Here is a 14,596-nt window from a genome sequence, read left to right as displayed (position 1 = left end):
TCTACAAAGTGATTTTAACTTCTTTTTCTTAAATGGCCATCTTAATGGGTTTAATACCCATGTCCTCATATTTATCACTTTTGACTTGTATTATGATGTACTTAAGTTTTGCTTCAAAATTTTAAGTAAATATGTTAAAGCTTAATGAAAGTAGTGAATAACAAAGCTGACTTAATAAGCACTAAAGTTTATTAATTTATTTCCTTGGTAAATGGTTTAAATTTGTACAACAGTGCACGCATAATTCCTAACCACCAAAAATTAACAGTCATTTTCTCTATCCAGAAGGTTCAAAATTTTCATACCTATCCTTTGGAGCGTTGATATTTTTACCCTACTTCAATTTACTCTTGAGGAGGGTCTGAGGAGGATAATTCTCTCATTATTAAATCAAACCACTAATTCATGAAGAAGATCCTACCGTCAAGTGTCCAAAAAGAAAAAATGTATTCAGTTACTACTGGTATAGCTTTTTTTTTATCAAATTGTTAAAAAAAAATCCAATATGAAATATAAGAAATTTTCACGTGATGTCTTACATAAGCACTAGAGGCCCAGTGCACGAAATTCATGCACTGGTAGGGTCCCTAGCGGCTGCCGGCTGCCAGCCAGGTACTCCCTCCCTCCCCCTGGCTACCTGCCACCACCGTCAGCCGGGGCCTCCCTCCCTTCCCCGGGCCAGCCCCACCACCTGGTCGATCTCCCGGATGAACTCCCAGTCGAGGGGACAATTTGCATACTACACTTTTATTATATAGCATATTAAATTAAAGTTACCAAAGATATACTATATTAAAAGAGGGATATGTTACATACAAAAAGCAGAAGAGTTTCTGCTTATAGTTAGAGAATTATTTCTAAAGTGGGATCCAGTCACTGGAGTCACATATGGAGTTTAAGAAGAAACCCCAACAAGCCTGTGAAAATGGTCATACGTGGTGGAGCAAGAATAAATAAAAGGATATAAAGAAAGCACTATTACGATGGACAAAATACCATGAAACCTACTTAGTTTCAAAGGACAGCATGACTGGCATGGGAGGGTAATTAGGGAATACAATAAACAATAAGAAAAATAGTCAGAGAAAGACAAGTACCATATGACTTCACCCATATGTGGAAATGAATAAACAAACTGAACTACCAAGCAAAATACAGACAGACTCATAGAAAGAAAGCAGACAGACTGGGCGAGGATGTGTGAAGGGACTGAGCAAAAGAAAAAAAAAGAGAGAGAGCTCTCATGGACATGGACAACGGGGGTGGGGGGTGGGAGGGAGATGAGTGGAAGTGAAAGAGGGCATAGTGATGGAAAATAAAATAAAATAAAAAATTTTAATAAAACAAAGTGGCTGAACCCCTTACCAACTGATAATAAGGATAACTTTACAGCTTTAATTTATATCCATACTTGAAGGTAAAATAATTTATCAACCTAAAACACAGTACTTACTCAAATTAAAAAAAAAATACTTTCCAACAAAATAGAAAGACATAAATAGCCTGGACAACTACTTCAGTATCATCTTAAAAATCAGGTAACTAACATGTTCTTATTAACTAATTTACTGTAGAAACAATCTGAATTCATTTTCTACGTATCTGGTGTGGAAATGAAAATAAAGCGAGAAAATGTTGCGTTTTAAGTGTTTTTGAAATTATTAAAAATATTTATTCTTTCAGAACTCCTTACACCACAGTATTTTACCTGAACGCTATTTATTTGACAGAACTGTTTGATGACTTCCAATAGAGGGGCCAACATAGTAGCTTTGCCTTCAGAAACTCCATTGATCCTTTTCACATTTTCAACTGTAGTAGGTCTGTCATTTAAAAAAATTTAAGTCAATAAATCACTGAAACATTATATTCTAGCAACATAGCTGATATTTAGCTGTTTTAGTAATTTATGAATAAAAGCTCCAGCACCACCATTACCACAAAAACACAGTACTAATTGGTAAATAGGCTATTATCATAATGTTCTACTCTATTACTGATCTTATCATTATTATTTTTATAGATACGAAAAGAAAAACTATGAGGTACTAACTGAAGACAACTAAGAGGCTAAGAAATTCAGAAAATCTCATGCAGTACTTATAAAGTGTTTACCTGTAACAATAAACCAAACTACTTTAGTCTTTTATCTCAATATTTCTTATCCAATATCCAAGAGAATGTATAATGTCTTCTTTCTAAAAATATGCCAATCTAATGATATCAAATATTTTCATTGCATATTACAAGGTGGGCTGTGATTATTTATTTTTAATGAAATACTTACTATAAAATACAAGTACTATGCAATATTAGAAAATTCTACACTAATGAAACATCTCATGGATGAAATTTAGTGACATAAAAAATTTTCAAAATAAATTTTTATTTTTCAATTACAGTTGACATACATTATTATACTAGTTTCAGGAGTACCACATAGTGATTAGACATTTATGTAACCTAAAAAGTGATCACTCTGATAAATCTAGTACCCATCTGACACCATACATAGTTAACAAATATTATTGACTTTATTCCCTAGGTTATAGTTTACATCCCCATGACTATTATGAAACAACAATTTTTTAAAAGGAGGCATACGAGGCAAAATTATCAAGCAACTATTCTTTGGAAATAATTTCTTCTAAATACTTATTAACCACATAGTATTTAGTAAACATTGTGCTAGGTGCTTTGAAAGACACAAAAAGATGAGGAACATGTTACTGTTATTCACAGAGGTTAAAATCTAGATGATATAACATATGTATGTCACTAATAACAAAAAAGATAAAGCATTGTGTGATAAGTGCTGTAGAAGCATCTTTAAAATTTATATTTAGAAGTTCTTTATGAATTCCAGAGACAGGCATTACTTCGCTGATACAAGCATGGAAAACTTCATAGAGAAAATAATAACAAAGCCAGATTTTGAAGAGTTTCCTAACAGGAGTTTTGGGGAATCAAGGAAACTACAAGGGAGAAGCACCACTGTAAGTATATGGAGGTTGAAAAGGGGTCTTCAACAAACGGTAAAAACCCTAAATAGGATAAACCATTTAAAATTCTGTGACTCAGATGGAAAAGTAGGTTTAAGTTCATACATGGAGGGCCTTGAATTGTAAGCTAAAGAAATTAACATAGTGGGAATCTAGTTAAGCAGAAGTACACATGATAAAGGTTAGTTTGGTAGTCATATATGAGATGAAACAGAAAGAGAGAGGCTGAGGGAAGAGTAACTAGCTAAAAGGCTTTTGCAATAGGCCAAGGGTTATGGTCCGAACAAACATGGTGATACTAAAACAAGGGAAGAAGGCAGAGGCAGACATATCAGAAACATTTAATAAAAAAGTCTAGAAACTTTAGATAAAAGTAAGGGGACATAGGTTAGAGGAGTGAAAATAGTATCATAGGTTTTAAACATGCGTGATTGGGAACATCATGATCTAACAAAAACAAGGAATTCAGAAAGAAGAGTTTTGGTATTTGAATGAAATCCAGGCAAGGAGTGTTTGTGGATTATGACACATTGTTTATGTACTGGATCTGATTGCTGGAGACAGTTGGTTTCCATTCATGTAGAAGCCTGAGCCTAAAGCTCAGAGAAGAGATCATTGGTAGCAGCATGGAAGATTTGGAAGTCACCAACAGATGTGACAGATATCAAATCCAACAGATGTGACAGTTGGAGCCATAGTCATTATCACTTAAGATATGTTTTACAAACCTATTACGTTAGAAGAAAATTAAGTTGGAACATAAACAAATAAATAGTTTACCTCGTTTTGGCCATATCCAACAGTATCTTATTTGTTGCCAGGATCGCTGGAGGAATATCCAACTTATTGGCAAGTTTCTGCCTAGCTTCTAGCAATTTGCCATATAATACAGTCTAAACAAAGAACAAAGAAACAACTCAATATTTTAAAAAATATAGTTAGAAAAATCTAGTCCTTCATTTTAAGAGCTTCAGATATCACATTTTCCCTTAGGATGAAAAAAAAACCTGAACTCTATCTCAGACTCTTAACTAAGAACAATTTTTAAAAATAATGGCAACAGAATTTCAAGCATGCATAGAATCCTGACCATTCTCTCAAAAACTACCTGCCTCTTTACAAAAGTCATACCTGAGTCTCCTGCTCTTGAGCCGAAATATCAGGTTCTGAAGACTTGTAAGATTTTACTGGTGATGGCACCGTGATGCTAAAATATTTAAAAGAAAATAAATAATAAAATCTCTTCTTTCTCCAAGTTCATTTTTTATTTCACCCAAAAATAAGAATATATTTCCAAGTCTTATGCTAACTTGTATTCTTCCCAATACCAGTAAGGCATTGTTACCTATATGGCAGCTTAGATTGTAAATGTCTGGGGTCAAATACATTCATTACCATGGTAAAGTTAAAACTGTAATATGAGTTCATCACAAAATTAGTGTACTTAAGCATTTGCCACATCTTCCTTCTCAACCACATGCTTTGAAAGAAAATACTCCTTCCCTATATAGAAGATAACATTTTTTTTTTTTTAGCCAAAAGGGATACAATCTATGATTCTTTGCTGTGATATTACTAATCTTTAGATAGTGGGGAACATCAGCATGAGATTAATGAAATTATTCACAATGTTCTTCAAAATCAAACAAAACTAAGCCAAAAGAAGTAATTTTGCTTTTGACACCTAAAAAAGGATAAATAACACCCAATCAGAAAACAACATGGCATGAAAGGTACTAGGCAGCAAACTAGATAGAAAATCAGTATTTATAAGCACATCTCATTTATTAATTATAAAAAGGAAAAGTTATAAAAATGAAACTGCATAGAATAGCTTATATGAAAGACACCGAATTTAAATAAATTCCTGCTTTTGGGAGAAAGTGAAGAACATGTTTGCTATTTAAGAATTATAAATTTCTCTATAGCAAGAATTCAAAATCTGCATATAAAGGAAGATTTCATTTTCACAATGATCAAATTCTATCACTAAAATTAAATAGATTTAAACCTGAAGAAAGATAACTGCAGTGCAAAAAATCAGTAATATCAGGTTACTCAAGAAAATTACAAATGTGTTTTAAATAATCTACACTAATAAAAGAGAAAGATGCAAATTGACCATACCTTCACGACGCCCACCAGCCAATCAGGAGTGTGTATGCAAATTAACCCAACAAAGATGATGGGTTGATTTGCATAAGCAGGCGCCGAGCAGCTGGGGGCGGGGCAGGATGCTTGCATCATCGCCATGGTGACGATGCAGGCATTCCGCACCGCCCCAGCTACTCAGGGCCTCTGGACAGAGTGGGAAGGCAGGGCTGGAGCGGAAAGAGGCGGCTCCGGGGCCGGAGCAGAAAGGCGGTGCAGGCAGCCAGGGAAAGGAAAGCCCATTCTTGCACGAAACTTTGTGCATCGGGCTTCTAGTATAATTATATTGACAATCATCTTATCATTTATGGAAATCTTTATAATAATGTACTATTACAAAATGGTATTTTAAATTGTTTCACAAATCAATTTTATTATCATATATACTAGCAAAATTCTGGATAACATGTCCCTGAAGCAGAAATACACATGGAAAATGTTAAATGAAAAACATTTTGCTGCCCTAACCGGTTTGGCTCAGTGGATATAGCGTCGGCCTACGGACTAAAGGCTCCCAGGTTCGATTCCAGTCAAGGGCATGTACCTTGGTTGCGGGCACATCCCCAATAGCGGGTGTGCAGGAGGCAGCTGATCGATGTTTCTCTCTCATCGATGTTTCTAACTCTCTATCCCTCTCCCTTCTTCTCTGTAAAAAATCAATAAAATATATTAAAAAAATAAAGAAAAACATTTTGCCTATGAATGCTATTACAAGTACAAAAGAGAAAGATTCAAAATAACTATAATGAATATCACCAAAGAGGTAAGTGGAGATACTGTATCCATGAAACAAAAAAAGACTGCTATTAAAGAAAGAAGAGAGCAAGAAATAGTTCATAAAAGCTAAGTATGTGATAACTATAATACTTATATACATAGCTCATGGACACCGACAATAGTGAAATAGTGTGGTGAAGGCATGAGGTGGGGTAAGGGCTGGGCAGAGAGGGGCAAAGGGGGAAGGAGGGAAATATCTGTAATACTGTCTATATATAATATATAATATATATATATACATATATATAGATATAGATATAGATATAGATATAGATATAGATATATAGATATATACACACCCCGTATATAATAAAAGCCTAATATACAAATTGTCTACCAGGTGTTTGGGAGTTTGACTGCTTGCTATGACATGCACTGACCACCAGGGAGCGGCGTGGAACATGGCAGGCGTCAGCAACGTGGTGTTGGCAGCGGGTGGCAGTGAAGGCACTGCCAGCCCCGATGGGCCCCAAGGAGAGCTGGACCACGGCGGGATGGTGAAGCAGGTGAGCAGGCGGTGCCAGGCCAAGGCGGGTGCGAGCAGGGGCCCGATCGCCCAGCAGACAGCGGCCAGCGGCAGCGGGGGATGGGGCCACCGACCAGCTCCCAGGAGCTGAGGGAGCCAGGTGGGGGCAAATCACCCCACTGATCACTCCACAGACAGCGACTAGCAGCGGCTCTGACTCTTCCATTACAGAGAAAAGGCAAATAGCAATATTAAAATATTTCTTCTAATTATATTCCTTTCAATGTGCACAAATTCGTGCACCAGGCCACTAGTGTGTGTGTGTGTGTGTGTGTTAATATATTTAAATATATATGTATATTTATATACTTAAAAAATAAAACTTCATTAGATGGGAGGGGATATAAAGTCAAGGAACTCTCCAAAGAGAGTAAACAAACAAAAAGAGTTTGAAAAAAGGAAAAAAGCAAAATTAGTAACAGGAACACTAAAAACCAAGCAAAAAAAAACACACAAAGACAATTATCATCATCAAAGAAAATTAAGTTAGTGGTGGCCATAATAACAGTTTGGCTTAATAGTATATAATATTTGAATAGATAACAATGTAAAAACAAGTTATTAATGTGACCAAAACTTGAAATATAATTATGTTGAGGGTTGGGGGGACTGAAGGAGCTGAAGGAAGGGAAGGGGGAGATAAGCCCTAATCTACCATTATAGGATGTCAACAGAAAATTTCTAAAACTGTTAAGTCAAAAAACAGTAATCTAAGCATGTCACTTAGATATATGGTGGCAAGTACCAGAAAAACCAGCTGGCATATTTGAGGGGGACTGCTTCTATAGAACAAAACCAAGTGGGTTTGGGAAGGGTGTGAACTCGTATACATTGTTATGTCTTTAGGTATCAATTGACTTTAAAAACCATGTACATGTTTTGTTGTTGTTAATCCTCACCTGAGGATATTTTCTCCACTGATTTTCAGAGAGTGGAAGGGAGAGACAGAGAGAGAAACAATGAAGTAAGAGAGACACATCGATCAGTGGCCTCCCACACTCTCCCTGACCCAGGCTGGGGACTGAACCTTTAACCAAGGTACGAGTCCTTGACTGGAATTGAACCCAAGACCCTTAAGCCCACAGGCCAACCCTTTATCCACTGAGCCAAATCGGCTAGGGATGCATGTATTATTTTAATGAAAATGAAAATGGACTTTAAAATAATAGTTAATAATAGGTAGCATCTTTCTCACTTCTGTAAATCAATCTCATGTATTAAAATTCATTTCTGGACCACTCAACAGGTACCTCAAACTCAGTGTGTCTATCACTAAACTCCTAATTTTAACCTCACTTCCTAAACATTCAGCCCCTCAAGCCTGTGTTCCTCTTATTGCCCAGGGAAGGAAATGACAACACTCGCACCTGCAAAGACAGGAACTTAAGGGTTATGTTCAAATCCTCTGTTTTCCTTAACCCACCTATCTTTTCAATCACTGAGCCCTAACAATTCTGTCCCCTACCTATCTTACAAATCTATTTCTCTCCACGTCCACTGCCACTTCCCTCATCTGAGATACCATCATCTCCTGCAAAGGCTTCTGCATAGCCACTTTACCTGTGTGTCTACCACCCTGATCCTGAAATCCATCCCCTCCACTCATCTGTCAAGGATCTGCTCTCTAGGATGCACAGGCCAAATCGGTCTGTGCTGGTAAAGCTTGTAAGCTAAAAATGGTCTTTTACATTTTTAAATGTTTAAAAAAAAAATCAAAAGAACATTCTGTGACATGTGAAAATGATATGAAATTTAAATTTCAGTGTCCACAAATAAAGTTTTATTGGAACACAGCCACACTCATTCATTTTCCTATCATCTATGGCAGCTGTGAGACCATAACGGTTTAGTTGAGTATATTCAGACAGATACCACATGGCTCTCAAAGCCTAAAATATTTACTATCTGACCCTTTACAGAAAATGTTTGTCAGTCCTATTCTCAACCATACATTTGATTATGTCACTGTTTTACTTAAAACCTTTCCTAAGCCCCAAACTGCCTTTATGATCAACCTGAGTGCTTGAAAGGAACTGCATATCCTGGATCCAATTCCCTACCCTTAAATTTTACCACCTCCTTGTTTCCCTCTACCAGCTCATCGCTAGCGTTCTGTTGAGTTCTTCAATCATGTCATATGCTCTCTGGTTTTCAGTTTTAGTAAGTGAGCCATTCCTCTGCTTAGAAAACTTCCCTCACTACACTAGACTGACTTAAGCCTAAAATGTAACTTCCAAAATGTGTTTCCAAAGTTTTATGACCCTGGATGTTTATGCTCCCTTACCTGCACATCCCACTAGAGTATAAACTAGTCTCTGTTATGTCCTCCAGTATTCCCCACTGACTTCCAGTGCCTAGACTAGTAAAAACACAGTAAATATTTAGATGAAGAAATGCTTCAGCATTTTGAGTAAATACACTGTTTTGTACACTTCTTAAACCTTTTATTTACACAAAACATAAAAATCACATACTACATATCCAAAAAAAAGAAACTCTTTGGAGCGGGAGACTGGTATTATGGTAAATATTTATGTCAGATCCAATGTTAGTATCTAAGTGAGCAAATCATTAGAAAATGAATATTAAAGCACATTAATTTTCTTTCATCCAATATGTATGAAAACACTAGAGGCCCAGTGCATGAAATTCGTGCACTTGGGGGGGGGGGGTGTCCCTCAGTCTGGCCTGCGCCCTCTCATAGTCTAGTAGCCCTCAGGGGATGTCCAGATGATGGCTTCGGCCCGCTTCCCAGACATCCTTAGAGCTGCCGCAGAGGTGGGAGAGGCTCCCACCACTGCCGCTGAGCTCACCAGCCGTTAGCCCAGCTTCTGGCTGAGTGGCGCTCCCACAGAGGGCAGCTCCTGCATTAAGCGTCTGCACCCTGGTGGTCAGTGCACGTCATAGTGACCGGTCAGTCTGCTGTTTGGTCGATTTGCATATTAGCCTTTTAATATATAGGATAGCTCATTTAATTTGCAATTAAGTCCTAACACGTTTTTCAAATGCTCCATCTTAAGACCTTCTGTAATTCTGTACTTTCTCCACACTTTTATTAAGTCAGCAAGTCAAATATTAAATTTGAAAGTACAATACAGGGGTGTGCAAAAGTAGGTTTACAGTTGTGAGTATGCAAAGCAGAGTTTATTCTTGCATTGTTTATTAATTATTGTATTATTTTCCATACTAACAACTGTAAACCTACTTTTGCCCACACCTGTAATACATTGCCTTTATCTTCTACCAACTCTAATACCTACCATTTTATGTTGCCATAAAGTATTTTTATAAAAATGTGAGAATATCTATTTCATACAAAAAACAATTAATGTTTAGATGAAAATATATATTTCATACAAATACAAGTAATTAGTGTTTAGATGCTAGAGATTGACAAATATAGGTCTGCAAGTCAGCTTTGCCATTAACTGTATGCTTAACCATTGGTATCTTCAACTATAAAATGAAGATACATAATAGAAGCTACATCATAGGTTGTTGTAAGAATTCAATGTTCAATGGGGAAAAAGAGAGACATATGTAATACTTTAAACAACAAAGAATTTAAATTTAATAAAGGAATTCGATGCTACTACATATAAAATGCTTAACACTTAGCATAGAGTATGGCAAACAATAACACCCACAAGTATTAGCTATTATATTAAAATTACCAGTATCATTTTATAGGTCTGTTTAAAAATTATAATACTGGAGGCTTATGCTTTAACTTCCTTTTGCCAATGAAATGGCCACATGTCTGCTAGGCCTTTCTCTTTAGGACAGAGAGAAAGTGCTGATAAAGTAAATATAGAAAATAAAAATTTTGAACTGTACCTTTTTGTAGGAATGTTAATCCCAGAAGAAATTTTATCAAGTGCTTTGTAGGAATACATCTTCTTCAAGTTAGACTGATTTTAAATATAAAGAATTCCATTTTTTAAAATTAGAAATTTCAAAAAACTTTTAAATATGAAGAAAATAAGAAACAACATCTTACAAAGACAATTTTTCCTAACCAAATTATCAAATAAATTAAGTTCTTGATTACTAACTTTTAGGGTTCTAAAAGCAGTTAGAAATGCAACATAATGTCCCATTCCTCCCAAATCTATAGAAAATATATGATCAAAAGAATTCTTTGAGACATAGCAAGAGCCCAAGTTACAAAAATAATTCGATTACATTCTGCATAACTTTGAAAAGCAGAAAAAGTTCACCAAAAAATTTAATTCAGCAGATTTTTCTATTACCCCCGTGTTCTAATTAGCTGAAGTCTGCCTCTGGGTAAGTATTTAATCTGTAATAGTTACCTAAGATCCAAAAACAAAGCAAGAATGTGTGTGTGTGTGTGTGTGTGTGTGTGTGTGTGTGTGTGTGTGTGTAATGAGATTATTTAGAAATCAGGCTTATTTTTCTATCTACTATACTAGTAAGTATCATAATATGTAAACACACACACACACACACACAAAACTTCAAGACAAAGGAGTTATAAAATAGGTTTAAAAGAATCAAAGTGTTACTTTCTCAAATACTTCTATTAACCCCAGAAATCATATACCGCACATTTTTTTTTCTGTTCATATTACTTCTCCAAATTTTATGTTCTGTTATGTATGGCATTTTCCTCTTTAATTGGAGGAGAATTAAAATATAAAATTTTAAAATAGAATTAAAAAGGAAATAAATAAAAAATTAAAAAATGAAATAAATAAAAACCACTTCTTTAATAAAAACAAACCTTCTCCGCAGTTAAGCCAGTGGGCACCTGATGAGAGGAATGCTGCTCAGTGCCTGGAGACACAGTTTTAGAACTGAAAAACAATAAAGTTCAATTATCAAGAATGTTAAAATGTAATTATCTAAAATGTAATAATCTAATATCCTGAATGTAATTATCTAATCATCATATCTCCACACTCAGAAAGGCAGATGAGATTAAATTACTTTTAGAACTGATGATTTTTAAAATTGATTTTTTCCCCCCAGAAAAAGCTCTGGAGTGTTTTAAGCTCTTTAAAGTTAAAGTTTAAAGCGGAAGCTTTTTAAGTTTAAAAGAAAAACTGATAATCTAATGCACAACACAGTGATTATAGTCAACAAATACTATGTTATAACTTCAGAGTTGCTAAGAGACTAGATCTTAATTTTTCTCAACACAAAAAATAAAAATTATGTGACTTTATAAAGAAAGATGTCAGCTCAGGCAACTGTGGCAACTACATTGCAATAGATATATGTATCAAACCAACACGCTGTACTCTTCATACTTAAACAATGTTATGTCAATTATATCTCAATTTTTAAAACCTGATAAATGACTGATAACATGTAAAGATACTAAAAGGTCATCAACAAGTGTATCCCCTCCCACCCTCTACACATCAGCAGGAAGTATGGTATATGGATTCTTCAACATTGACCTCAATGCTGCTTTTTTAATCAATGAGAAAGTAGCTTTTTAAATACTATCCTCAACTACTTCCTATCAACCAAGAAAAGTGTTCTATGATTTATCTTTCTCCCACTGACCCAGACCCCCAAATGTTAAAAAAAAAAAAAAAAAAAAGCTGAAAAATGAACCTTGGTAGATGAAACTTCCTTGGGCACAATTCTTCATTAACTTGAAGGATGAGTTGCTGAGGAGATGATCCTGAATTGGCTTTATGAAGCCAATTTCTACCCTATTGAACGCAAGAAGAATCTTTTAATGCATAGTGAGGAAAATTAATCAAACAGGTAGACTTCCACAGTGTTTACCTTTTCTGTAAGGGCGCAAATCTTTACATATTTGCTACGCCCAGGAACTTCTACCAAGAATCCCTCGGTCATGAGGTTATTGGAAAAAGCTCTCCACCAACTCCTTGTCTGATCCTTTCCGCTGCCAAATAATTTGTGACTGCGATATCTATCTGGAAGACGCTGTGAATTCTGAAATCAGAAATAAAAAATCAGTGTCTAAATATGCTTATTTACTGAAACAGGCTAAATAAAGCAAAAAGCTTGTCTACTGATCCTTTGTATTTAACACTAAATTTCAGCTTTAAAAATCTACAAAATTTTTATCCATTCTGCTTGCTCTGAATTCTTAAGTCACAAATAAAAATATAATCAAAATAGTGTTCCTTTTGTGTCTTAAAAGTAATGGCAGGAAATTTCACTTTCACACATAATTCACGTGCATTTCCTAATGTATAGGTTTGAATATGTTTGGAATATTTAACCTTTGATATTTAGACCCTTTAGGGACATACATTATTGTGTGAAATCAGTGATCATAATCTACAGCTCCAGACTACAAGTATGGGTGTTAACAGCAGTGTGTGTGCGGTGCAACAGCCCAGTTTACTTAATCCACTCAGATATACCACTCAGGAAAAGTAGGTTGCTGCTTTTGAGGTATTTTGTCCTCAGTGAAGAGAGCATTTCAATGGCAGACTCTTCCAGGCCATCAAGTTCTACAAATGTGGGGAACCTAGTCTGTCATGTCCCTCCAATGGAGGTGCCTCGCCCACCTTCACGCTCTATAAAGTACTTTTCCAGTTACTTTGCCCTCTTACTACCTCTTTTATTCATCCCACACATTTAAATATTACCTTCAAATGTATATAGTAGTAAAAGTAATATGGGGCTTTAGGGAAAATTCCTCCTATCTAATGTACGTGTGGCGTACATGGCAGATTGTAATTAAAGGGTCATTCTAACCTGGCCGCTGCAACTTCTACCACAGAATCTGGGAAGTTGCAAATACTATTTCTCAAGCTCCCTTCCAGCTAGGGTTCTGAATATAATTTAAGTTCCACTAATCAGAGGCATTTATGTGACATCTACAAGCAGAAAAGTGAGGCTAGGTGACTCCTCTGCTGTTTTTGCAGGTGCATGACTGTGGAGCTGTTTGCTTTTCACAAGGAAGTGTTAGCAAGAATCTAGCAAACAACTGCTAGCTTCCTAAGTACCAAGAAGCATCCATTTTGTTGACAGAGATCACACACAGCAGGTTTGGGGTGGTTCCCAGAGCAAGAGAAGCAGAACCTTCCTGGTTGTTACAGCTCCCTTGTTCCCTGCTGTGTGAGGTCAGGTGCTACGTTGGCAGCTTCTAAAATTGACAAATCGCTTCTCGGTCAGAGAAGAGGCAGCAGCTCGTGGTGGACTATTTTGTAGTAAAATCGTGTCAACAATTCTATGAGCTATTTAATTAAAGGTACCCAGTACTAAGTACCTTTCTGTTTAAACTGAGTAAATATGAGCTTTCTAATATAAACACTGTATTTTAGGTTGTATTCATGGTTCAAAACATTCAGCCCTTGAACACGTCAAGAGGTTAGTGTTTTCAAAACATTTCAATATAAAATGCAGTCTGAAATTTTAGAAACAGGTACAGCCTGTCATTCAACATTTTTACATTTTGTCTGTATTCAAATGCAAATACATACAAATATTATCTCTTTAAATAAATTCCTAGAGTTCCCAGTTTAAGAAATTTATTATCTTACAGATCAAAATTATATACAAATGTATTAATTCTGCCTAAATTCGTTAAGGTGGACAATTTACTAAATTCCCAAAGGAATTACAATTATAAATTTTAAAACAATATCAAGATCACTGAAATGGAAGGGGGAAAAAAAAAAACTTGCCTTATTTTCACTGTAGTTAATGTCTACAAATTTTCATTAAGAAGTACTTTTTAAAAAGTTTTACACCTTTACCTAGCAAGGGTAATATAAAATTTCACAAAGAATAAACTTCTTAATTTGAGGACTCCCAGAAGAGACTGTCAGTATAAGCAGAATGACTTGGTTTTCAAATAATAGGTGAAATCTGATCCCTCTTGTGACCAGCACAAGTTTGTTTAGGAGCCCACTTACACTTATTTGTTGATACTGGATACTACTGGGTTAAACCAAATTATAACAAGGATAATTTTTATAAATTATACATTCAACTGGGATACACAGGTTTTGAAAATGACAGAGACAGAAGATATTTTCATAGATCTCAATTATATTTAATCTATCCTTTTCAACTTAAATTCTTTTTATAAAAAAAAAAAAAAAAAGAACTCATATCAGCCAAAACCAAGTTCCTTAGGCGCACTATTATTAAATTTCTAATCTAACTTAAAATTTAAAGCAAA

At 35.4% G+C, this 14,596-nt stretch overlaps 1 protein-coding gene across 4 annotated transcripts in view; it reads right to left on the bottom strand.

Annotated features, from left to right (window-relative positions):
• WRN (WRN RecQ like helicase) overlaps positions 1 to 14,596 on the bottom strand; it is a 120,276-nt gene that overhangs the window by 22,368 nt on the left and 83,312 nt on the right. For all 4 annotated transcript variants that reach the window (XR_013813901.1, XM_079779549.1, XM_079779550.1 and 1 more), the window contains 7 exons: positions 12,220 to 12,390; positions 12,043 to 12,143; positions 11,201 to 11,273; positions 10,294 to 10,367; positions 4,134 to 4,209; positions 3,783 to 3,895; positions 1,709 to 1,823 (listed from right to left, as the gene is read on the bottom strand). Coding sequence is in view for 3 of the 4 variants with exons in the window: in XM_079779549.1 (XP_079635675.1) it covers positions 1,709 to 1,823; positions 3,783 to 3,895; positions 4,134 to 4,209; positions 10,294 to 10,367; positions 11,201 to 11,273; positions 12,043 to 12,143; positions 12,220 to 12,390 (723 nt within the window). In the remaining variant the exon portion in view is untranslated. The remainder of the gene's footprint in view (positions 1 to 1,708; positions 1,824 to 3,782; positions 3,896 to 4,133; positions 4,210 to 10,293; positions 10,368 to 11,200; positions 11,274 to 12,042; positions 12,144 to 12,219; positions 12,391 to 14,596) is intronic.

Source organism: Cnephaeus nilssonii, assembly GCF_951640355.1.
Source record: "Cnephaeus nilssonii genome assembly, chromosome: 8".
Taxonomy (NCBI): domain Eukaryota; kingdom Metazoa; phylum Chordata; class Mammalia; order Chiroptera; family Vespertilionidae; genus Cnephaeus; species Cnephaeus nilssonii.
The sequence above is the reverse complement of the archived record's forward strand: the minus strand, read 5'-3'. Positions and strand labels throughout refer to the sequence as shown.